The sequence below is a fragment of the Oncorhynchus mykiss genome, chromosome 26, assembly GCF_013265735.2.
Source record: "Oncorhynchus mykiss isolate Arlee chromosome 26, USDA_OmykA_1.1, whole genome shotgun sequence".
Lineage (NCBI taxonomy): Eukaryota > Metazoa > Chordata > Actinopteri > Salmoniformes > Salmonidae > Oncorhynchus > Oncorhynchus mykiss.
The window spans coordinates 46,577,276-46,603,309 of NC_048590.1; the positions used below are offsets into that span (position 1 = coordinate 46,577,276).

Sequence of the window (26,034 nt, forward strand, 5' to 3'; positions counted from 1 at the left end):
TCCTAAAGGACTAGCTTAAAGACCCCCTCTATCGTTCTCTTAGTGGTCATTTGTCATGCTTAACCTTAGTTATGGCAGAATAACCAAGGTGAGTCTGCCATCCAATCGTGATGTTTTAATGACCCAAGTTAGTGAAACAAAACTGCCACACAAAACCATCAAAGAAACCTGGGTCCTATTCATTAGTGCAAGTCTAGTCTCTCCCCATTTCTCTCCCTTTTCTTCCGTTTGGTTTCTAGTGACTCTCCATTATGTTGGAGCCATGTGATGTGACCATAGCAGACGTTTGAAACGAGCCACTCTGTTATCACGGTGTAGACAACAGAACACACTATGTTAAACAGCAAGCCTGTGTGCTGCCTGGATTCCTTTTTACATTTTTAAAATTGTTTTTCGGGTCAAGTTTGATATTAAAATTCCAGGCAGTAGTCTATATATTTTGAATGTGCTTACTTATTGTCTTCTTTGAAGTCAAATTACAGTCTCTACTCACCCTAGGGGAGCATGGATTTACAAAACAAGCCTCTAAAGAGGGTAGCCTTGTTGCCCATAACAAGTGCCCTTTCCAATACATGACAAGAGTATTTGAGACAGAAATACTAATGTACATAAATGAACCTAGAAGGTAAGTAAGATGTAAGCCACACTGAAGAAGAATTTAAACGCAACATGTAAAGTGTTGGTCCCATTTCATGCCCAAAAAACGTATTTATTTCCAATGTTGTGCACACATTTCTTTACATCCCTGTTAGTGAGCATTTCTGCTTTGCCAGATAATCCATCCACCTGACAGGTGTGCCATATCATGAAGCTGATTAAACAGCATGATCATTACACAGGTGCACCTTGTGCTGGTGAAAATAAAAGGCCACTATAAAATGTGCCATTTTGTCACACAACACAATGCCACAGATGTCTCAAGTTGAGGGAGTGTGTACTTGGCATGCTGACAGCAGGAATGTCCACCAGAGCTGTTGCCAGAGACTTTAATGTTAATTTCTCTGCCAAAAACCTTCAACATCATTTTAGAGAATTTGGCAGTACGTCCAATTGGCCTCACAACCGCAGACCACGTGTATGGTGTCATGTCGGTGAGCAGTTTGCTGATGTCAACATTATGAACAGAGTGCCCCATGGTGGTGGTGAGGTTATGGTATGGGCAGGCATAAGGTACGGACAACGAACACAATTGCATTTTATCGATGGGAAATACACAGAAATACTATGACGAGATCCTGAGGCACATTGTGAGACCCATTTATTTTAAAGTATCTGTGTATTTCCAGTCACGTCACTCAGTAAAATCTTTGAAATTGTTGCGTTTATATTTTTCTTCAGTATCGTTTGAACCTTTGCTATTGTCCAGAGAAATATCAAAATACATTTTTTTTCTTCAATAAATAACTTCAGAACATTTTCTTTTAAGACAATAATATATTGACAAATTCAAAGAAATGTACATTGTGCAACCACACGTTTGAGCTGGAAGTGATTAAGTTAATACATAGATTGCACTCAGAGGTTTACTGCCACAATACACAAAGGGACATGCCTCATCTTGTTCTCTGCCTGGAGTCCTCATCTCACATGGCTTCCTTTAAAGAGCACTTCACTGGTGGTCCAGCACACTAACAACAAATCCCTCCCAAAGTACCAACCCTGAAACCATCAGAAAAGTCATTTACTGAACATTTTAAACTACAACAGTTAGCATTTCACATATTGGCCAACAACCGTGATTGTTCAGTACAACATTAGTTGAATATTGCTAATATTGCCACAGCAGCAATGGTAAATACCAGGGTCAAACTATTGAATATTGGAGTTGAGGTGAAGACAATTGGAAACAATGTGCTTTAACAGTATCATTTACAGGATCACATCACATATTTCTTTAATTCACAATAAGATGGCTGCCCTAAACACCCCAAAGTTATATGTACTACTTCTAATATAATAATTATATCATTAACCAGCTACTTTATTTTGTGCTGGGAGTAACCTTGTCCAACCCCAGGCTCAATTGTTAGAGAGCTGGCTGGGTGGACGAGATTAGGTTGGGAGGACTAAAGGGGAGGGTCTTTGCAAGTGAAAAGTCAAAGAAGAAGAGGAACATGTGCCCTAATTGGTTGTTTTGTCCTGTGTGTTTGAGCTGAACTTGTGTATGCAATTTGCTGTTGCTACCTCCTAGAACTAAACCTGATAAAGGCTACAGAGGGCAGCTATAAACAGATTGAAGAGCATCTATCCTATTACTAAGACAGTAGAAATACATTAGAAGTGATGGATAAGTCCAGTGTTTATACCGAAGGAACCAACTAGTGCTGAGCGATTACTTTTTGAGGTCGGTTTGGTTTGATTATTAAAAAATTTTACGTTTTCTTAAATTTTTATTTTATTTTTTACATTAAATGCACTGCTCATTATGTGGTTTGAATACTGTAACACAGAATAAAACAATTAAAAGTCCCATGACAGTAGTGACTGCCCATTACTGCTTATCACTTATTAAGCATCATTTATTCACGACTTTAATTCAATATTTCATTTGTTTTAAGCCTTTCTGATGTCTTTATTTCATTCCAAGTCATGTCATCTTTACAGAGCTGCTGCCCAATGCTGTCTGACAAAATCACTATTTGAGTAGTTCTTCAAAGTAAACAAGGCATGTTTTTATGGAAACTACAACTCCATTGCACAGTTCGGGCTTGATCTGATTTATCGGAAGAAAAACTGTGCATAGCGCTCAGACAAAAAAAACAACTAAATGGTTTCAAATAATTCAACAGACATTAGTCAATTAGTTCCTTCAAAAATGAAAAACAACCAACATTTCGGTTAATCGCTCAGCACCGGTCACATTACACATTGTAATGACATCACATCTCAAACTACTGTTCCCTCATTCACTTACAATTTAAGATAAAAATCCCCACTAAAAGGCAGCAGTAATTTAAAAGGCAAACAAAATGATAAGGACAAGGAAGCCATTAAGGAATAGAAGCAGGCAGAGCTTGTTGGCCCAGTTCCATTTCAGTCCTTGGGCCAATATTGTGCTCTATTGCTATCACCTATGTAGCGGTGAGGTCAGGGGAGCTCTAGAGGCCAAATTGGAATCAGGGCCACAACAACCCTTTCTAATCCCAAATTCATCTGTGTCCCTTACCCACTATGATTGTATAGACAATGTGGTGAAAATTCAAGTGAGAAATTTGTAGCTATTTCCATATTGGTAAAACCTATCCCCTAACCCCCTCACCTGGGCATAGAGGGTTTGGGCTAGGGGTCGATTTGGAATTGGGTGCTAATGTCCTCTACCAGTGTCTGGAGTCGACCAGCTCCGGTCTCAGGCTCACTCTCTTGAGGGTTTCGTAGCCCACGACCATAACGATGGCGGTGGGAATGGAGGATATGATGCGTGCAGACAGCCCTTTGGTCATCCCCCAGAATCCCTCCTCTGCCAGCAGGTGCCTGAAAGTCTCGATGACGGAGGTCCTGCCTTCAACCTGCCACCCACACAAGGCTGTTGTTACAAAGGTATTTATTCATGTAAATTATTTTTGTGTAAAATTCGATTTGCTATGCCAGGATTTAGACCCGGGGTAGGAAACTCTGGTCGTGGAGTGGAACAGCCACTGCAGGATTTTGTTGAATCAAAATAATAATAATAATGTGCCTGTGGCACTCCAAGACCAGGGTTGCCTATCCCTGATTAGACTCTGTGCCACGAACATCTGTTAGAGAAAACAGTGGCCCCAATGATGGCCACATGTGGCTATCCAAACAGACCCTTTACCCCATTACATTCCACTAGTGCTTTTAGCTGAAGTTGCACTCTACCTGCACTCTAGCTCTGACCACATCCATGGGGTTGGTGACAGTGGAAGCAGTCGCAGCAGCTAGTGGTCCGGCCATGGCTTGGAGTAGTAGATGAGGGCAGTCACTGGGCGCCATTTTGGATAGCTGTTCTGTGAAACGTTGTGAAAGATTTGTGCTTTGAAATGCTACTTATAGACAATGTATGTTGACTATAGGGACTATAATGATATAAGACATTATTAATCTCAGACCCTTCTTGAAGAAACTACTAATAATAACATTAAGGGATGGTTTCCCGGTTTAAGCCTACCCCAGGACTCAAAGCTCAATGAAGCGCTTTGTCCAGGACCAGGCTTAACCTGTGTCCGGGAACTCCATCCTTGGAGAAATATCCTTGTAAACAAACACTCCTATTTACCTGCGTAAAAGTGATAAAAAGGCCACCAGACCGCGCTATTTGGGATGTATGTTAGAAGGGAGGCCACATATCCCCTGTAGAAGCCTCGGAAACCGTCGGCCGCAAAGATCTGAGCAATCATGTTCCTGGTTTGGCCAAATGCCATTTTTGTCTTCCCGTCAGCCTCGGTTTTGACCTTGACCCGGAAGCGAGTCAGGTGCTTCCCTTGGCCCTGCATCATCAGCTGCTGGGAAATCACGTCTATGGGGACAGTGATGGTTTGTGCGACCAGGGACGCCGCGCCACCTGCCACCAGAGACTTGACGGTATTGTCCTTGGAATAGTTGGAGACGTATTTCCTCACCAGCTCGTAGGTGGTGATGTAAGCCTGGCCCGATATGAGAGTGAAGGTGTTGACCATGAAGCCACGGTAGAGGCCCCGCACGCCCTCGGCCCGCAGGATCTTGCAGAAGGCATCGAAGGTCCCGTTGTAGAGCGACTTACCCTTCTGCACTTGCAGCCTGGTGCGGATGAGGGTGGCCGGGTAGACGGTGGCCCGGATGGTCATGGTCATGAATACCCCGAAGGAGTAGAACTTCCTCTTGTCCAGGTCCTCCCATTCAATGATCTGGATGTTCCTGTTCTGTTGCATCCTGCCTTTCTGGAGAGCCCCCTCATCAGACTAGCCTCTACCTGGGGAAATACAGACCACACAACACTGTCAACGGTTTCCTCCACGAGGTAGCACAACATTTGAAGTCTTGAATGCATCCACTTTGAATGAATTAAAGATGGCAGTAGGTCTGAAGGTTGTACCAGTATCATGAAAATTATTCACAAACTACTACATCAGAAAACAAGGCCTGTGTTGTGTGGTGTGTCCCTCATTATCTCCCAAGTCTCCTTGGGAAATGAGCGATGTCTAAATTGACTGGGTTTGTGTTAGGAAGGATCAAAGGTCATACACACACTGTACTGCTTCGTAGCAGTCATGACTATGTTATTAAAAGCATGACAAGGTAAAAACAGATAGAGTGTTGCAACTGCTAGTTGCAGGTCACAGGACACAATGTTCCCTAAACCAAAGAGCCTATTGTCAATCGCGCAATCCGGAAATAACACTGAAATAGTAGCTAACTAACAATGCATAGGTTGAATACTTGTGCATGTGTAAACAGTAGGTCAGACTGTATGTAACCACAAATTGGCTAGCTAGCTGGCTAATAATAATGCATCCAGTCACTAGCTATCGTTAGCTAGCCAGCTATGCGTTGGTTGATTTCCTTGCTAGCAATCAGGCTAACGTTAACTTACCTCGTTGGACAAATGTATATCAAAATATTATGTACATAGTCGGAATAGCAATTCCATATCAGCAGGTGAGGAAAGCGATACCGAATTTAGAGCTATCTGTCCGGGTTATGATTTGATGTTATGTTGGAGAACTAAACCAGAGAGGAAGAGGCAACGCGAGAGGGTTAACTGGGAAAAACATTTGTGGTTTCCAGCAGGTGGCGTTTTTTTTCTCGTTTTGCTCAGCAAGCGAGGGGCTTTTGTAATAATTGAACTTTTCTCCTCCACTGTACTGCGCTACCACAGAGACACCACCTTGACGATAGATGGCGCTGTACTGTATTTTCTTCGACCGGTTCTTCGCCAATGAGATATAGTGTTTTCTAAACTCCATGCCCCGTGTGTCAGACCTCGGTTCAGCCAACAGGAATAAGTAAAACATAGCAAGAATTAAGGCCGTAACCTCCGTGCTTTTCCTTCAAAATCAAAGTCCCGCAATGAAAAATAATACAAATGGACGAAATTCGTAACATTTTATGAGGAAATGTTAGCAGACTTAGAATTTTGTTTAACAATATGAAAAATTTAATAAAGTGAATCGCCTTCATAGGACAAATAAATGTTTATAATTGACATTATTGTTAACAGCATTTAAAATAATGATTATTAGATAGTTATCATGGGTCAGGTCTTAACGTAATACAAATAACAAAACATGATTTATTCTACTATTAATAATAATAGTAATAACAATATTTCGTATAATTACAATAATCAACTTTAGAAAACACGTTTAAATCCCATTGTTAATTAGTCCATTTGTATTGCATGATATTCAGTACGTTTTTCATACTGAACATACTGCACAGTAGTACACAATTTCATGTGCTTTGTGGCGCAGTAAAAGGCGGTCCATTCTACTCAGGAAGACTTTTAGTTTCCAAATCCACAGATTGTGCCGCGTTCAAAACAACTCGGAAATCAATTCAATTCAAGGGGCTTCTTTTGCATATGTTAAAATTTCCAAAGCAAGTGAAGTAGATAATATACAAAAGTGAAATCTCCGACTTCCGTGGATTCAAAATAAATGGGACTTGATTTGACCTCGTATTTTTCAGAGTTCCCCATTGTTTTGAACGCGGCATTACACGAGATGAGCGTCGCTGCTAATCAGCCCTTAAAGTGGCCAATCAGTTTGAATCCAATCGTTTTTTCATACCGACAATACATATTGCACCGTACACAATTATCTGTACGTTGTGTCGCAGTAGTAAAAAGGAGGTCCATTCTACTCACCTTTAATTTCCAAATCAACACAGTTTACCTTTAAGATGAGGGAAAACCTCATTTATTTTTGCGCCTTATTTCTATTACAGCATATTGGATGACTGTCATTCATATTCCATTCACCCAGCTCAATGTAACATCGATAGGTTACTACATGATACTCAAATATTCCCTATACCCATCGTGAGGTTGCTTCAACCTAGCCTACAAATGAAAGTGTAGGCGCACTGGTCGAGAGAAATTAGAGTGATCAATGTGACAGACAGACAATAACGCCTTGCACACTCTTGCCTCTGTAACGGTGCAGTTAAATTCCTGCATAAAATGGGTATTATGCCACCTCCTGGTAGAGTAGTGTGTTTACATTGTATAATACACTGAGTGATAAAGGAATGGGATTCTGGGTAATCCATAGCAGATTTATGGAGAATTGCTGTGAGTGAGTTGGAAATGGAATGTTTCAGGGATATAAATGTATAAAGTTGACATTACATCATAAAACCCACATGGAAAACTGAGATTCGGCAAATAACACATAAAGAGTGGCTTATTTGACGCCAAACCAACAACAGTAGTTACTAATAACATAAATTGCTAATGTACGATTACTAACTACTCACAACATTTTATGCACTTCAGTGCTAGCTATGCTTTCAGTACTAGATGCATTCTCTGATCCTTTGATTGGGTGGACAACATTGTCAGTTCATGCTGCAAGAGATCTGATAGGTTGGAGTACATCGTTCAGAAGTTGTCATAATTACTGTGTAAATCTATGGAAGGGGGTGAGAACCAGAGGGTCTTTTACTCAGTTATAAGGAATTCTTATCACTTTACAAGGTCCTGTAACACCTAAAGATTTCGCAATTGTTTTAGATGCCATTCCTTCAGGTGTTGCTCTGTTATTCAGGAACGTGTCAAGACCTGGCCCTCAGAGCCTACCTTCTATTGACCCTGTTGACTCATCAGTAGGAAAGATTTGATTCTCTTTTGGTCCATTCAACAACAGATCGATACGAACCTTGTTTCAGCAGGATGTTGTGTACCTTATGTCATGCCTCATTGGAATGGATTTATTGATAATATCTGTTGGAAAAAAGTTTGGATGTTGCCACACACATACCTACTTGTTAACAAAATTAAGGAAGCTTCCTTTAAAATTATTCATAAATATTATCATGCCAACCACTATTTGAAGAAGTTTAAGGAAACATCAACTCAAATAGCTCCTTTTGTAATGACCACCCAGAAACAGTGTTGCATCTTTTTTGTCATTTTATTAATGTAAGAAAACTGTGGCAAGACATCAGTAGGTTTACAATTGAACACATTTATGAAGATTTTACACTATTGTGGAGAGATGTACTGCTTGGATTCTTTACATACGTTAGAAATAAGCTGAAACATTTTTATGTAATTAATTTCATTATTCTTTTGGCCAAATTTCATATACACAAATGTACATTTACAAACAAAAAACCACATTATCTTACCCTACAAAAATAAATGTAACTGTATTTTAAGACAGTTAAATACTCTACTAACAAAAAAACTGTTAGAATTGTAAGTGTATGTATGTCCCTTAAGGTCCTTGTGTCATTGTGGTCATTGTGTAATGTGATATTGTACACCCTAGCTCGATTGTCCATTGTATATCATCTATATATACTTGTGTTCCCTCCTGTACTTTCTGTACTGATTTGTTGTTAATAAAAAAAAAAAGGTTTTTAAAAAGGGGGTGAGAACCATGAGCCTCCAAGGTTTTGTATTGAAGTCAGAGGAGGACAGAAGCTAGCTGTCCTCTGGCTACACCATGGTGCTACCTTGCAGAGTGCTGCTGAGGCTACTGTAGACCTTCATTGCAAAACAGTGTGTTTTCATAGATTATTTGGTGACGTGAATATATTTAGTATAGTTCTTTCTAAAAAAAAAAGATAAATGCAATGTTTCACAATTTTTATTTTGTTGAAATTCATTGAGGATGGTCCTTCCCTTCCTCCTCTGAATAGCCTCCACTGGTTTACACCCAGAGGAAACTTGAAGTGTCCCTAAGTAGAATGGACCCCCCCCCCCCCCCCCCCCCCCATTCTACCTACAGATAACTCTTTATTGTGCAATATGTAAAGAAAAAAGAAAAAAAGACATATCTTATATAAATACTTTACATTTTTCTTTGTATGATAACTAGTATAAAATATAATTAATTGTGCACATTTACACCGTAATTATTCATTTACAAAGTATATAGGACGGAACTTTTATTCAGAAGGACTCCAAAAAATACCGGACCCGGAAGTTCTTAGTTATTCTTGCTTGCTTCCCAGCGGTGTGTCAGCAACAAACTACAACATCAGGCTAGCTAAGGTAAATAGCTGTTTTATATTCCTGTCTGTTTAGCCACATGTTTACTATAAAAATATCATAAATTGCCAAAAAGTGACTTCTTGTTAAAACGGCGCCAAAAGTCAGCTAGCCTATCCAGTCATTGTGAAGATAGCTAGCTAAGGGTTAGCATGCTAGCTAGCAAGCATATTTCTGTTTAACATTTGCCTTGTATGAATGAATTAACGTTACTTCGCTAACGTTTGCTGACTAACGTTACTCTAGCTAATTGAGCTACTACTGTAGCTATATGTTAACCTTCTAATTGGCTAGCTAGCTATAATTTAATCAAATAATATAGTTCGCTAATTTACCAGCCCCTGTCTAATAAACAGTAGTTATGATTTGCCATGCCCCTTTTGACAGCAGCACTTATTGTTTTGAGCTAGGCATTATGGAACTTCATTAATATTATTGGAATTATTTGTTTCGCAGGTTTTATTTTACAGGCAGGCTGAATCATGGTAAGTAGCTAGCTACGTTAACGTATGGTTAACTCATGGTTCTCACCCCATCTGTAATGTACAAGTAACTTCAAAAATAAAGGAAACACCAACATAGTGTCTTAAAGTGTCAATATGTAACTTTTTGGGCGACCCGACCAAATTCACAGAAATGTGAGTTATAGATTTATCATTCTACTTCAAAGCAAGTCTAAGACGCAGTAGATCTGTTCTATGTGCGTTATTTCAATGCTTTTTTTCGTTACGTTTTGTTTTTGCATCTTTTACTTTCTGTTTTGTACCAGTTTCAAACAGCTGAAAAGACAATATTTTTGGTTGTGGAAAATATATTTCACAGTGGTTTAGATGATACAATGATTCTCTACACCAGGGATATTCAACTCTGACCCTACAAGGTCTGGAGCCTGCTGGTTTTCTGTTCTACCTGATAATTAACTGCACCCACCTGGTGTTCCAGGTCTAAATCAGTCTCTGACCAGAGAGCGACAATGGAAGAGAAAAAAACAATAGTAGTGGAACTGGCGTCGAGGTCCAGAGTTGAGTTTGAGGGCTCTACACTATAGCTTATTTTGTCAAACTAAAATTAGGCAAACGGTTAGAACTTTTAGCAACCAGGAAATGGCGGAGCGATTTCTTCATAGTGCAACTTTAATAGGGCGCTGGACCACCACGAGCGGCCAGAACAGCAGCAATGCCCAATGGCATAGATTCTACAAGTGTCTGGAGCTCTATTGGAGGGATGTGACACCATACTTCTATGAGAACTTCCATCATTTCATTTTGTTTAATGGTGGTCTCAGGCACTTCAGAATCTCCCATAAGTCTTCAATTGGGTTGAGATCCGGTGACTGAGACACACACACACACACACACACCCTTTAAACCCCCTATGCTCCTTTGAGACCCCTCTTTCAGACACAGATCTCTTCTTCTAGCCATGGTAGCCAAAAAAACGGGGTACTTTTTTTATTTGTATTTGCTTAATTAACTCGGGAACCACATCTGTTAAAGCACCTGCTTTCAATATACCTTGTATCTCTCATTTACTCGTGTTTCCTTTACTTTGGCACTTACCTGTACATGTTTAATGTGATGCAATTGACTACCTTGCAACTTTTACTTGGGTGCTTTCTTGGGAAATTGTTAACACTTATTTGTTTTTGTAGTCTCGTAGATATGATTCCCGGACTACCATTTTCTCACCTGAAGGCAAGTGTTATCTTTCTAATAACGATTTACTGTCCATAATCAATGTTACCATCACATTCAAGACTATATTGTCAAGTGTTCTCCTCTGACCAACCATAACAATTCATTGTTGCTGTTTTACAGGACGCTTATATCAGGTGGAGTATGCCATGGAGGCTATTGGACACGCCGGCTCATGTCTTGGGATTTTAGCCAATGACGGAGTGCTGTTGGCTGCAGAGAGACGGAACATACACAAGCTGCTTGATGAGGTTTTCTTCTCAGAGAAGATCTACAAGCTCAATGAGTGAGTATGACCATAGTCTCTCTTGCCAGGCGTGTATGTAGCACTGCTATTAGCATGCCAACAATACAGATCAGGATCTTCTCATAAAGCATCTCAAGACTAGGAGTGTTGATCTAGGATCAGGTCTGCATTATTATTATGATGATTATGATCAGAAAAACTGATCTTAGGGCAGCACTCCTACTCTGGTGATGTCAGACATGCTGCTACATTATACCCATGGGCTGCTCTGTGATTTGGTGTCGTAACCTTTATCCTTTCAGAGACATGGCTTGCAGTGTTGCCGGAATCACCTCCGATGCTAACGTTCTAACCAATGAGCTGAGGCTAATAGCACAGAGGTACGTTGGGTAGTAAAGTCCGCGGTCTCTACCTGTGACCCATTTGTTCATTAATTTGTATACAAAGCAATGTACAGTGTTAGTGCAAGACCAACAAGGCATCTCTAGTAATCTAGCACTGTGTCTGTTTATCTGACAGATGATGTGTATGTGTTATTTAATTCACACAGATATCTACTGCAATACCAGGAGCCAATCCCCTGTGAGCAGTTGGTGACAGCGTTGTGTGACATCAAACAGGCCTACACACAGTTTGGAGGTTAGCTATAAGACAAATGACATTAACACCTCAGTTGGGTTCTCTAGTAAACACCACCCTGGTTACACTTGCTGAAACCATATTGGACCAAAGGGCTGTTTGGAAAATAACATACCAGAGTCATTAGAGTACAGTTAGGTTAAGCACAGGTTTGATTGTATTTGATGTGTTGTGTGTCTTCAGGGAAGAGGCCGTTTGGAGTGTCTCTGCTGTACATGGGCTGGGACAAACACTACGGCTTCCAGCTGTACCAGAGTGACCCCAGTGGGAACTATGGAGGCTGGAAGGCTACTTGCATCGGCAACAACAGTGCGGTAAGCCTGTTTGCTGTCATCAACATTGGCACAATGCACACGTTTAGGCAGCAGCATTGCCACAAAGTAAAGACGTGAAACGTCACAGTAGATGGTGCTACAGTGTTGACTGGGAATTAACATATAGCCAATACTTTTATGGCATAATATTTCAATAATTCACCTCCTTTGCTGGATGTCAAGTGGCATACTCCCTCTCAATGAAACTAGACCCAATTATCTCATCAAGTGATACTGAGGTTTTTGCCTGTGGTAACTTGTGGAATAGACACCACCTGGAAAACGATTTTAACCAATCAGCATTCAGGATTAGACCCACCCATTTGTATAAATAATGTTGTATTCCCCCCCCCCCCAGGCTGCAGTGTCCATGTTGAAGCAGGATTTCAAAGAGGGTGAGATGTCGCTGTCCTCTGCCCTGGCGTTGGCCGTCAAAGTCCTGAACAAGACCATGGACGTCAGCAAGCTCTCGGCGGAGAAAGGTAAGATCTACACCTGATCGTTCTAAACCACTCCTGAGCCCGTCCTGGAGCACACTGAGTAAACAGACTGGAGATGTTGTGTAGAGTGGGACACTGTTCTCCTAATTCACAGCTGTTCTATGGAGAGTAGGCTAGTGATGATGTCTAAAACATTAGACATCATCAGCTGTTGTACATCATGCACACATACTGTGTATAATAAATATGTTGTGTGTCTAGAGATATGCATATTAAGCGATACGTCTGTAATGCAGCCTGAGATATGAACACAGACTGTATGACTCATGGATATCTTGACCTCCCCAGTGGAAATAGCCACCCTGACGCGAGAAGACGGAAAGACCAAGATCAAGGTGCTGAAACAGAAAGAGGTGGAGGAGCTGATCAAACGACACGAGGCTGAAGAGGCCAAGGCCGAGAAGGACAAGAAAGACAAAGAACAGAAGGAGAAGGACAAATAAACACGTATTTAGAATTCATCCTTTCCTAATAAATCCCGTAATGTGTTACGCGCTCGTTTGTCTTTTTCTTTATTAACATATTGAAACCAAATGTGCTGATAGAATCTCTAGTTTTATTATGGTGTGATAACTATTGTGTATCCAGGCAGACTTCTCAGAAATACTTTGAAGACTGCAGTAAACCCCCCCACCCCCAGAAAAAGCCAAGGCACGGGAAAGATTTGTTTAGAGAATTTCACTGTTGTGAACTGGGTCATGTTTAGTAGGGCACACAGTTGCAAAACATTTTAAAGCACTTGTTATTAAGTTCAGCTTGTTTCACTTCGAACAATCAGTATACTTATATGCAATATACTTGGATTCACATCATAACACTAGTTAACAGCCCATGTGTAAAGTTCCAAAACACAATACCGACAAGAACAGAGGTATAACAGGAATTTTATTCCATCTTTAGTGTCATTACATGAACATGGAAATCTAAAATGTATATAGAAATTCTAGGACACAATAGTATAAAAAGTAGGAAGAGTGTGTGCATAGAATGTAAGTTGTATCAGCAACAGGGGAATGTAGGTTCTTGCTTTCACACGTGCAGCCTAATCTTCTCAACTGAATGCACAAGCAGAGTGGAAAGTGAGTCCAGTACACAGTATGTATTAAGTGCTCCCCTGACCTCTGCTAAATCTGTCAATAATGGGAGTTTACATGGATCAATCACTCAATTCAAGACAACAGAGACATTTGCACTTTAAAATACATTAGTTGCATCGGTTCAGTCAAAGAAATAGTCCTGAAAGCATACCCGTAATTTAATTATCCAGAAGTCTAGATTCCAATATGTGCCATATTGCCCTTAGCCCCCTCTTCCAGTACACTGTTTTATATTATCACAGTCCCTCACCTTTAGCTGCACTGTGGAGTTTAAGTTAATATTTTTAGCACTGAGTGTCCCACTTGTACTAGAAGCTGTGGCAACATTTACAGTTTAGTCATTTAGCAGATGCGTTTATCCAAAAAGACTTAAAAGTAGTGAGTGCATATTTTTTCATACTGCTCCTCAGGGGGAATCGAACCCACAACCCTGCTCTACCAACTGAGCCACACAGGCGACAACATGCAAGACGTCAAGAACGCAGCCGCCTAATAGGATCAATCTTTTTGGTTATCTCCTTGAAGGTTCTATCACTGAAGAGGTCTACAGAATTAATGGCTTGCTCTCCGTCATGACTACAGCACTACATATGAGAAGTGCAGAGAGGAAGAGAGAGGCGGGTCTTGTCCCAATATGCTTAAATAGATTCCTTTTCTTGTTTCCTATCACCACCACAGGAAAAAAACATAAAGGTCAGTTAGGCATGGAAAAGAGACTATTGGGTCAGCAAAGATGAGTGATCCCCTCCTGATCAACCCAAACATCAATCTTCCTCTGACTCCGGGCATGTTGGACTCATGGAGTAGCCCAAAAACACAAGGTCTGCTCGGGGTGGTATCAGAGGGTGGCCTGGTTTCACAATCTCAAACCCTATGTAGTGGAAAGTCCTGGTAAGAAGTGCTGGAAAGACGTAGAAAACAGGATTGTTAACGTGACTGTTCAGACCATCTCTAAATTCAGTTTCCCTTTTTCAATTTTAGTGTGCACTTTGCATTATTCCTGATGTTTTTTTTTAACACTAGTATGGTTAGAAGTCACTAATGTGACATTCATTTTTATCAATTAATCATTCAACTAATTGAATAATGTGTCTAATATAAAGCACTTAATTTTTTAAATTTAACCTTTATTTAACCAGGTAGACTAGTTGAGAACAAGTTCTCATTTACAACTGATAAAGCAGAGCAGTGCGACACAAACAACACATGGAATAAACAAGCACAGTCAATAACACAATAGAAAAAAAAGTCTATATAAGTCTATATACCGTGTGTGCAAATGGCGTGAGGAGGTAAGGAAATAAATAGGCCATAGTAGCGAGGTAATTACAATTTAGTAAATTAACACGAGTGATAGATGTGCAGATGATGACGTGCAAGTAGAAATACTGGTGTGCAAAAGAGCAGAAAAGTAAATAAAAACAATATGGGGATGAGGTAGGAAGATTGGATGGGCTATTTACAGATGGGCTATGTGCAGCTGCAGTGATCGGTTGACTGCTCAGATTGCTGATGTTGAAAGTTGGTGAGGGAAATATAAGTCTCCAACTTCAGTAATTTTTGCAATTCGTTCCAGTCACTAGCAGAGAACTGGAAGGAAAGGTGAGGTGTTGGCTTAGGGGATGACCAGTGAGATATACCTGATGGAGCGCATACTACGGGTGGGTGTTGTTATAGTGACCAGAGAGCTGAGAAGGCAGAGCTTTACCTAACAGACTAATAGATGACCTGGAGCCAGTGGGTCTGGCGACGAATATGCAGCGAGGGCCAGCCGACGAGAGCATACAGGTCACAGTGGTGGTATATGGGGCTTTGGCTGTCAAAACGGATGGCACTGTGATAGACTGCATCCAGTTTGCTGAGTAGAGTGTTGGAGGCTATTTTGTAAATGACATCGCCGAAGTCGAGGATCGGTAGGATAGTCAGTTTTACGAGGGTATGTTTTGGCGGCGTGAGTGAAGGAGGTTGCGAAATAGGAAGCCGATTCTAGATTTAATTTTGGATTGGAGATGTTTAATATGAGTCTGGAAGGAGAGTTTACAGTCTAACCAGACACCTAGGTATTTGTAGTTGTCCACATATTCTAAGTCAGAACCGTCCAGAGTAGTGATGCTAGTCGGGCGGGTGGGTGCGGGCGGCGAACGGTTGAAAAGCATGCATTTAGTTTTACTAGCATTTAAGAGCAGTTGGAGGCCACGGACGGAGTGTTGTATGGCATTGAAGCTCGTTTGGACGTTTGTTAACAGTGTCCAAAGAAGGGCTAGATGTATACACTACACATGAAAGAAAATGTGTCTGGACTTCGACATACCTTGATCCACTCTGCTTTTGGAGAACCACAGAAACACGTGGCTGACTCCTAACTTTTCTTCCGAGAACATGAGGAGACTGGTGAGTCTGATAAGAGAGAAGAGGGGAAAGAAGATGGGGGTGTATCTCAAATGTAAGTGTTGCTCCTTTGTGTTCCCTTCCATACTCATGTACACTGAAATATGCAGGATTCTCCCAAAGTAGTCCTCTGTGGCTCCACCCAGTACAGCACATATCCAAGCTGCAGGCTAAGGTTAAATCTAGACTTTGTTTCCTCTATCGCAATCGCTCCTCACCCCCTACCCATGCTAGATTACGGAGACGTAATTTATAGATCGACAGGTAAGGGTGCTCTCGAGCGGCTAGATGTTCTGTACCATTTGGAGCGAGTTGAAAAACCACTCAAACTGGACTGTTTTATCTCCATCACAACATTCAAGGACTCCATCATGGACACTCCTACTGACACTTGTGGCTGCTTTGTGTAATGTGATGTATTGTTGTCTCTACCTTCTTGCCCTTTGTGCTGTTGTCTGTCCCCAACAATGTTTGTACCGTGTCTGTGCTGCTACCATGTTGTGCTACTACCATGTTGTCATGTTGTGTTGCTACCGTGCTGTGTTGTCATGTTGTGTTGCTACCATTTTGTGTTGTCATGTGTTGCTGCCATGCTGTGTTGTCATGTGTTGCTGCCATGCTGTGTTGTCATGTGTTGCTGCCATGCTGTGTTGTCATGTGTTGTTGTCATGTGTTGCTGCCATGCTGTGTTGTCATGTGTTGCTGCCATGCTGTGTTGTCATGTGTTGCTACCATGCTGTGTTGTCATGTGTTGCTGCCATGCTGTGTTGTCATGTTGTGTTGTTGTCTTAGGTCTCTCTTTATGTAGTGGTGTCTCTTGTCGTGATGCGTGTTTTGTCCTACATTGTATTTCTAATCCCAGCCCCCGGCCCGCAGGAGGTCTTTTGTCTCTTGGAAGGCCGTCATCGTAAATAATCATTTGTTGTTTGTTTGTTGTTGTTTTAAAGTGCACGTTTTTTAATTTAAAATCTTAGATTTAATTCCAGCCTTACTGATGGAATAATGCATGGTTATAACAGGTATATGTATGCATGACTATAAAGCCAGCAAGGATAGATGGCAGTTCCTCCTCACCCCTCTTTGCTGCCCTCAGGGAGTGACCCCTCTGGGATCTCCAGGAAGAGGCTGTTTGAGGTGAACATAGTCTCCCAGCATGCATTGCGTTGCTCGCTCAGCTGGTAGTGAAAGTGCAGGATGGGGAGAGATCCACGCACAGAGGTCACCTGGGTCACTGTCAGCCTTCCATCCTGAGAGAGGGAAGCAAAACGTGTTGGCACACTGTTCGATACAGATCTTCCACAGTTATTAGATGGACAAGGTTTTGACCCATAACATTTGTCTTTGTCAGCTTTCTATCTAGGAACTAGATCGGTTACACTTTAGCCTGATCTAGCATCTATCTCAATAAGGGATTCCTGTTGTTACGATTATTGCCTATGAGTGTAATATTTTTCTAACCAATGGACCTCCAGCAGAATTACTCTCTTCATCATTGCTGTTTGATCGACACAGTGACTGACATTAACTTATACACATAGCGACATTAACCTGTACACATAGTGACATTAACCTATACACATAGCAACATTAACCTATACACATAGCGATATTAACCTATACACATAGCGATATTAACCTATACACATAGCAACATTAACCTGATACACATAGTGACATTAACCTGTACACATAGTGACATTAACCTATACACATAGCGACATTAACCTGATACACATAGTGACATTAACCTATACACATAGCAACATTAACCTGATACACATAGTGACATTAACCTGTACACATAGTGACATTAACCTGATACACATAGCAACATTAACCTGATACACATAGCAACATTAACCTGATACACATAGCAACATTAACCTGATACACATAGCAACATTAACCTATACACATAGCAACATTAACCTGATACACATAGCAACATTAACCTGATACACATAGCAACATTAACCTGATACACATAGCAACATTAACCTATACACATAGCAACATTAACCTGATACACATAGCAACATTAACCTATACACATAGCAACATTAACCTGATACACATAGCAACATTAACCTATACACATAGCGATATTAACCTGATACACATAGTGACATTAACCTGTACACATAGTGACATTAACCTGATACACATAGTGACATTAACCTGTACACATAGCGATATTAACCTGATACACATAGTGACATTAACCTGTACACATAGTGACATTAACCTGATACACATAGTGACATTAACCTGTACACATAGTGACATTAACCTGTACACATAGTGACATTAACCTGTACACATAGTGACATTAACCTGTACACATAGCGGCATTAACCTGTACACATAGTGACATTAACCTGTACACATAGTGACATTAACCTGATACACATAGTGACATTAAACTGTACACATAGTGACATTAACCTGTACACATAGCGACATTAACCTGATACACATAGTGACATTAACCTGTACACATAGCAACATTAACCTGATACACATAGCGACATTAACCTGTACACATAGCAACATTAACCTGTAAATTACACACAGGGATATTCAAGCCATTCTCTGCCTGTTCTCCCATTTTGACACTTTTCCAGGCAGTCTAGGATTAAACTTGTCCTTGTGTACAAGGGTCACTTGTTCACTACTAAAAGTAGCAAGGATTAACCTAACTTTAAGAGCATGCTTTTGGGCGTGTGTAGGAATGCTGAGTGTCTTTGGGCTCGTGTCATTTTGTGGTTCACTAGCGTTCTGGGTTAACGAGAGTGGGTTTTGGCACCTGACACAGTGACCCACATCCCTGAACATGTTAACAAGTAGCTAAACAGACCATGTACACCGACTGCAGTCTCTCAAATGGTAAATGGAGCATCAAGTGACAGGCCTGTGGGCTTATGGTGATAAAGCTAAACAGTACGATGCAATGTATTTTTTGACAAAATTAGCTCATTTTTAACATTCCTCTTTGTAATATTCTCATGGTTATTAAAACAGACATCCTTCCTAATTTCTTCCCATAATGACCTATGTGTTTGGATTAGTGAAATTTACGTTTCTAACCCCATTGCTGTAACCAATCAAATTCTCTCAGGTCTTTGATTGATAACTTCAATAGAGGAAGAATACATTGTTTGGCTATTGGGATGGGGCCCTATAGGGACTCACTTTGTGAAGGAGCACATGGAGAGGAGGATCCCTGCCAGTCCCTCGCCCACCTGGGATCTTCAGCGGTGGGTGAGGGGCATCAGGAGCACCACAGAGGCCCTGGAGCCTGGCGTTTGGAGCAGCCGATATACGACACCAACATGGGACTGGCGATACACAGAGCAACAAGGTGAGGTTGGCTAAGTCATGCTAAAGTTATTGTAATATAAGTGGCCTTGGATAGGATGGTCAGTTAGCATAGGGTGCCAGTTCAAATAAAAACAGTAGAGACACTAGCCTGACCCAGAAAAGCCTTTCACCTCAGAGTGCTATTGTACTGTATATGCAGGCTGGGATTAAAGCTACGTAGCCTATTGTACTACCAATTAAAAATGTAATGAAGAATGTCAGCAGAGTTTGTTCACTCAAAACACCCCACATTTGGCATGCACACTCAAAACTAGTAACATGTTTCTATTATTGTACTAAACCAACCTTTAAAAAACTCATTATTTACAGCTCACTGGCAGAGAGGGAATTAGGGCAGGAATTAAGAGCCTGGCTAGGAAACCATGACCTAGTGTGTGCTAGTGGACATGTAACCTCTAACCTGACCTATATACCAGTGGAGGCTGCTGATGGGGAGGACGGCTCATAATAATGTCCGGAACGGAGCAAATGGAATGGCATCAAACACATAGTAGTTGATACCATTCCACTGACTCCGCTCCAGCCATTACCACGAGCCCGTCCTTCCCAATTAAGGTACCACTAACCTCCTGTGCTGTATACTGACAACACATCACAGAACTTTCTAGAAAAGTAGGGCTCAGGTCCATCTAACTGACCACTGACCACCCACATATTATTAACAGCATCTCAGGGTGCTGCACTGTGGGAGGAGAGAGTCTACTATCCATTCAAGCAAGGGTACTATTTCTGAGTGGCTTATCTAATTCTCTATGGGGGAGGAGTCTGCATAAAGCAGCGGTTGTGTAACAGGGACAGATCCGGTGGCTGGAATTGTGCTGTGGCAGAGATTCTCATAGCCCTACTATGTGCTGTGAATCAAATCAAATTGTATTGGTCACATACACATGTTTAGCAGATGTTATTGCGGGTGTAGCGAAATGCTTGTAACGTTTAAAAAAGGAGATTGAAGGAAAAAATTATGCAAAGAAACTACTCTATGCAAAGAACAAAACTATGTTACAGTGATGTAAAATGGAGATGGATTTGCTATTGATATTTTGTCATTCGATAGTGGTTCATTAATCATTCAAATGAAGCTGTTGAGCCAGTAGTCAATAAAAGTGATTCCTGAGGCATACATGATGCACTGTTTTGAGGAACAATGGGCAACACGGGTTTCAGACCGTCTGTCTACAGATGTTATCCCTGTTTTGAGGAACAATGGGCAACACGGGTTTCAGACCGTCTGTCTACAGATGTTATCCCTGTTTTGAATGCATGTACTTTTCACAAACGGGATATAATACCTGGTGACCTACACGAGTCATTATTATCAGATACACAGGTCACAGGATATATATATTTTTTAAACTTCAAATAACAATCACTTTAAGTAATAGATGTATATGTTGAAGTGCACAATCTCACCCTTAAAAAAACAGCATTAATTATTGTAGGAATTACACCAACAGAATAGCTGCAAAAGTGTTGTTGCTCTGTAAAAAGTAAGATATTCCTGTTTTTAGACAGCAGCATATTTCACCATACATTAAGTTTGCAATATTAATTCATATATTTGCTAAATGTTGTTCAAATCATGTAATCAATCTGTTACGCAAATGAAACCAACAATATCAGTAATTCTTACCTCTCTTCAGTGGCAGACATTACGAGAAAATAATGAAAAAGGAATTTCCTTCAAACCAAAACAATAGCTATTCAATAGACATTCGGCAGAATAATTCACCATCCGTGAAGCGCCAAGTAGTCCTAAAGACGGTCCTATATTTGTGTTGAAGTGCAGCGCAGATGGGTCTGGACTGCTCTCCGACTGGCCTGTGTGCACCGTATAAAGACAAAACTGGGATCATAACAGGAGTTCCCTGGTGATCAATCCTCCAAATTTCCAGCAGATGGTGCTACAACACCTAACAGTAAAACAAGTGTAGAAATGCGGAAGTCAAAACGTAGTTACAAAAAAAGTGTAGAAATGCGGAAATCAAAACGTAGTTATAAAAAAAGTTCCCCAAAAACGTCGATACTGTGTTGGAAGACGAGCAGCTGCTGAACCCAGCTATCAAAAGCCTATTCTCCGTAGTGTAAATGTAACCGACTGAGTAGGCATAGTTATATAGCTCCTGTCACCCAATGGCAGGCCTTCAATGTGTTAAGGTGAGTATTATTAGTTTCTGGAAAAGTCGTCCACTATTACTTGGCTGGGCCTGACGATGCGTAGCTAGTTAACTTTAGCGCGCTCAAAGTGGTCATATTTAGCCAGCTAAACTCCCTTTAAAAATGCACACATTTAATATAATTGATTCATAATGTCAACATGAAAAATAATGACGTCATATAGGCCGGTAATACTAATGCACACCAGACCAACGTAAGGCATGGTTTAGGCATAGCCTGGCATTCTCCAGACCAAGGATAGGCAAACTCCAGTCCTCGGGACGGTTTTCAAAACATTTTGGGGGATCAGAATGATCCCGATTCTGTAATCCTCATTTTTGCTATCCCGGACCAAATCGATCTGTCTGTTTTTGAACCGATTTTCCAGAAAATAATTGGATAGGATCGTTCTGATCCGGATACCACAATATCAAGGTCACAGAATCCAGATGTTCAGTGCTTTGAACAGGCCTACACCTCGCCATCTACTGGACAGGTTGTGTTACTACTTCTTCATTGTCATAGAGAAACAGACATGAGTTAAACTACATGAATAATGTACCTTGATTCAAAATAGTAGAGCCTGCATTTCACTTATAAGTAAATGTATGTATTTATTTGACACTTCTCAATATAACAACTGACCACATTGGCTTACCTATACTGCGGTCAATTTTATAAATTTTTTAACCTTTTTTTTTTAACTAGGCAAGCCAGTTAAGAACACATTCTTATTTACAATGATGTCCTACTGGGGAACAGTGGGTTAACTGCCTTGTTCAGGGGCAGAACAACGGATTTTTACCATGTCAGCTCGGGGACATATAATATAATGAACCTTTGGTTTTCAGATGGAAAAACGTTTTTGATAAAGCTCCCCTGAGTTACATTGATATTTCTTGGTTGTAGTGCCTTTCACCTTTCTAAATCCACCCTCCTAGTGGAATCGATATGATCAAAACTATCCTAATAATCCAATCAGATACATTTTGAACAACCATCCCCAGGGGTCTGATTGACGCACTTTATTTCCACACTCTACCAACACACTTGACTCCCAAAACTGCTTCTCATGGGCTTCAGTTTAGAATGCAATATGTTTAATCAGTTGTGTAATCATTAGTCCAAAACGTTTTGCATCGAAAAATAAGAGTTTCTATTGGACAAATTCAGGTAGGTCCCTCCCCGTTTCGTTCCATTTGCTTCTGTTTGGTTCCTAGTGAATACACCCTAGGTGTGTGAGCTGCTCCAGAGCTATATGTGTAATGTCTTAATAAAACTCAATTTTTCTTAATTAAACTAATGTCTTAATAAAAAATCAGATTGGCTACTCCAGAACATGAGGTGGAAGACTAAAATACGCCAACAACCAGTCAAAGCTATTGCCAGTAATAAATAAACATTTTATTTTGTGAAGAAACGCTAGTTCTCTAGAGAATAAAGAGACATTGACATTATTCAATCCCCATTCTTTCTTTGTTTTTCTCAAGTCAATGACAAACTAGGAACACAATTTCTTCTTCTTGGTGCAAAGCATTATTTGGCAGAGAGGAAAGGTCTTGTGTCAAAACTAGTTATCAAAATATTTGATGTCTGACCTGATTGTTCTATTCAGATGGATACAATATACAACCTTCTCCAGCAGCACAGACTGGACACCTACCACCACAAATTCCTCACTTTGGGTGTCCAAGACGAGAGAGATTTCACCGATAGCGTAACTGGTGAAGATTTAGACAAAATGGGTAAGGTCACAGACCGGTTACTGACTCGGGTGATTTAAAGTATCCCATCATGCCAACAACTGCATTATTCCACTGTAAACAGTTTTGCCTGGTCATATGTAAACTGTTCTGATTGGTCATATGCAAACTGTTCTGCTTGTTCATATGTAAATTCACTATTTAAAAAATAATAATAATAATTGGTTGTCTCACTCACCATAGACATGCATTCAACTTGTCCAATGCCCCTAATTTGCTAACAGGTTTCAGTCAAGTAGAGAAGAATCGCTTTGAAAAAATGAAAGATTTCATCCAAAGACTCAGAGCGCCACAGCAAGCGATGCCTGTACAAAAACCAATGGAGTCTTTCCAACTGTGGTACACATACCCCCACTGTCCTGAGCTAAAAGAGATCAGAGGTGAGACATAAACCATCTTTATGTAGTTCTTATAGCAAAGAGGGGAGAAATCAAAAGCATCACATCAGAAACTATCCTTACTCCCTTTTGTACAATTTTGAATGCAGACATGGATCCTGCTACCAACACCGTTGAAGACCTGATGCTAAGGATCTGCCACCAAGAGGGCATTGAGAACTCTAAAGCTGTGTGCCTCTACACAGTTGATGGAATGCCTCTAACTGATGATCCTTTCTTCAACACATGTCAGTTAACCAGATACAGTTTACATAGTTTTCTTATTTCACTCAGTTCCCATCATTTTTGGCCCCATAACAGTATCACAGCTATACAATCAAATGCATGTAGCCTCTAAGACATATTTGCATGGTACAACACTTTACAGTATATTATGATACAAATGTTTGTATACGTCCATTTTGAAAGGGTTGGTAATTCTTGTCTACTTCAGTATAATCTGAGTGAAAAGAAACTTGTGTAATGACATGGACCATCCCTTGTGTTGACATGGCTCTTCTATTTCACCCATTAGGGTCTTTGAAAGACAGGCACATTGAAAATGGAAGTGAGCTCTATGCCATGTTTACACCCAAGGAGAACTTGAGACCAGCCCTGCTAGTGACACTGCAAGAAATAACTGACATGACAGGAGAGGATAATGTTCGATGCCACATCATGCTCAAGGTGAATTCATCTTTACATCGGTGTACTCTATTGGGTCTGCGTTCCATACACAGATGGTTACACGTTGACTGGTGAAGTGGGGGGAAATGTTTTCATTGCCACATTCTGTTTGTTAGCGTACACACTGAATTCCGGATAAAGCACAAATCAGCTCTTACTGTAGCCTACATTTTCCCAAACCTGTGTGTATGAACGGGTGTGATCCCTGGTTTTCTTCCCAAATCACTGCTGTCCCTTATTTAAAGGTAGACTCAGATAAATGATGTTGCCAAGAGCAGCACTGCAAATATTGTGCTGAGCGCGATGCAAGACTTTGCTCAAAACTACTACAACAGGTGTAGTAGATCTTACTGTGAAATGCTTACATACAATCCCTTAATTAACCAACAATGCAGTTGAAGAAATATTTACTAAATAATAAATACGATGAAATCAAAAAGTAACACAAGAAAATGACATACCAATAAGGAGGCTATATACAGGGGGTACCAGTACCGAGTCAATGTGCAGGCAGTCGAGGTCATTTTCTTTGTCGCTCACAGTATCTGCGCGGGTTCCATTCACGCTGCTACAACGCGTTAGTTACGGGACCAAAACAGCTGAGAAGTTTAGCCTTGCACTCTTTAATTGACCCACTATGCTGTTTACTTTGTGCATCTACGTCACCCCGCTGAGTCTACCTTTAATACTTATATATGAACACTTTTCATCAACAGGGAGACTTTGAGGTCAAGGTGGACTTGGCAAGTGACACATTACGAGATCTGAGACAGAAGCTCTCTGATGAAAGTGGAATCCCAGCACATGTCCTCCATTATAAGTAATCTTATGTTCATTAATTCATTTAATCATTAACCTCTTGGCGCACCAATCCCTTTAGCGGGATCATTTGTCAACATCCGCTGAATTGCAGAGCAAGGAATTTGTAATAGATTTGATAGCATATAAAACACATACATTTTAAAACCCCAGCACATTTCATGTTTTAACTACTGATAGTATCAATACAATGTTTTCTTTCACACAGCATCAGTAGCCACGATAAGACATCATTATTAAGTCAATGTTGATGTTTCTGCAGATGTGAACGCGGTGGAGTTGGACAGACTTTGCTAGATTGTGGAATCAATGAGGAGTCAACTGTGTTCTTTTCTCTGTCCTCCTTCCCTGATGAGCGTCCAGACACTATGGAATTCTACTTCAATGATGTCGTACCCTCAGTGCAACAATCCCAGAAAGGACTCAGTGCTTTCTTTTCTTCACTTTATGCCATTGTGAGATATTCCAATATTTATTACACTGTCTTGTCATGTTTGACCATGCTCAGGCCAAGCATGCAACATGGTTCCTTTGCTTGTCTCATTGGTTTTGATGTGAACTTCGTCCCCTGCTATAACACATTCAATGCTTTCCCCCTATTCTTTACAGAGCAATAGAGAACACCGTTCTGGAGATATATTAAGCATAGTGACTGCATACATCCGAAAGCTCAGTGGGTGCAATCCTTTGGCCCAAAGTCTGCATCAGCTGTTGTATAGAAATGAGGTTGGAACAAGGACCCAGAAGGTGATATATATTTAGTCACAAAAGCATACAAATATAATATCATTTAATATGTCCACAAATGTATGAATAA

At 40.6% G+C, this 26,034-nt stretch overlaps 3 protein-coding genes and 1 pseudogene across 6 annotated transcripts in view; 2 read left to right on the forward strand and 2 right to left on the reverse strand.

Moving 5' to 3' along the window:
* Window positions 1-1,238: 1,238 nt before the first annotated feature.
* On the reverse strand, window positions 1,239-6,940 carry LOC110517597 (solute carrier family 25 member 44-like). Of its 2 annotated transcripts, none has more exons than XM_036963845.1 (4): window positions 6,806-6,940; window positions 4,238-4,909; window positions 3,841-3,968; window positions 1,239-3,506 (listed from the first exon to the last, which is right to left on the reverse strand). In XM_036963845.1, the coding sequence occupies exons 2-4, from the start codon at window positions 4,866-4,868 to the stop codon at window positions 3,315-3,317; spliced, it is 951 nt and encodes a 316-aa protein (XP_036819740.1). In that variant the 5' UTR covers window positions 4,869-4,909; window positions 6,806-6,940; the 3' UTR covers window positions 1,239-3,314. The 2 variants fall into 2 exon arrangements, with proteins under 2 accessions (XP_036819740.1, XP_036819739.1); XM_036963844.1 differs by lacking the exon at window positions 6,806-6,940 and adding an exon at window positions 5,531-5,741.
* A 2,112-nt stretch (window positions 6,941-9,052) lies between these two features.
* Window positions 9,053-13,042, forward strand: LOC110526776 (proteasome subunit alpha type-4). Its single transcript, XM_036963300.1, has 9 exons — window positions 9,053-9,160; window positions 9,614-9,642; window positions 10,809-10,851; window positions 10,975-11,137; window positions 11,401-11,478; window positions 11,649-11,737; window positions 11,921-12,051; window positions 12,410-12,533; window positions 12,840-13,042. Exons 2-9 carry the CDS (start codon window positions 9,640-9,642, stop codon window positions 12,992-12,994), a joined length of 786 nt encoding a protein of 261 aa, XP_036819195.1. The 5' UTR covers window positions 9,053-9,160; window positions 9,614-9,639; the 3' UTR covers window positions 12,995-13,042.
* Window positions 13,043-13,104: 62 nt separating this feature from the next.
* LOC118936480 lies at window positions 13,105-21,192 on the reverse strand (annotated as a pseudogene).
* A 235-nt stretch (window positions 21,193-21,427) lies between these two features.
* The window catches only part of LOC110526774, a 79,086-nt gene continuing 74,479 nt past the window's right edge, over window positions 21,428-26,034 (forward strand). For 2 of the 3 annotated variants that reach the window (XM_036963296.1, XM_036963298.1), the window contains exons 1-8: window positions 21,428-21,571; window positions 23,187-23,316; window positions 23,559-23,714; window positions 23,822-23,959; window positions 24,247-24,398; window positions 25,115-25,218; window positions 25,480-25,672; window positions 25,827-25,964. In XM_036963296.1, the coding sequence (XP_036819191.1) occupies window positions 21,548-21,571; window positions 23,187-23,316; window positions 23,559-23,714; window positions 23,822-23,959; window positions 24,247-24,398; window positions 25,115-25,218; window positions 25,480-25,672; window positions 25,827-25,964 (1,035 nt within the window). In that variant the 5' untranslated portion in view covers window positions 21,428-21,547. Of the gene's footprint in view, window positions 21,572-21,959; window positions 22,068-23,186; window positions 23,317-23,558; window positions 23,715-23,821; window positions 23,960-24,246; window positions 24,399-25,114; window positions 25,219-25,479; window positions 25,673-25,826; window positions 25,965-26,034 lie in introns of all 3 variants that reach the window. The other variant, XM_036963297.1, reaches the window with a different exon arrangement.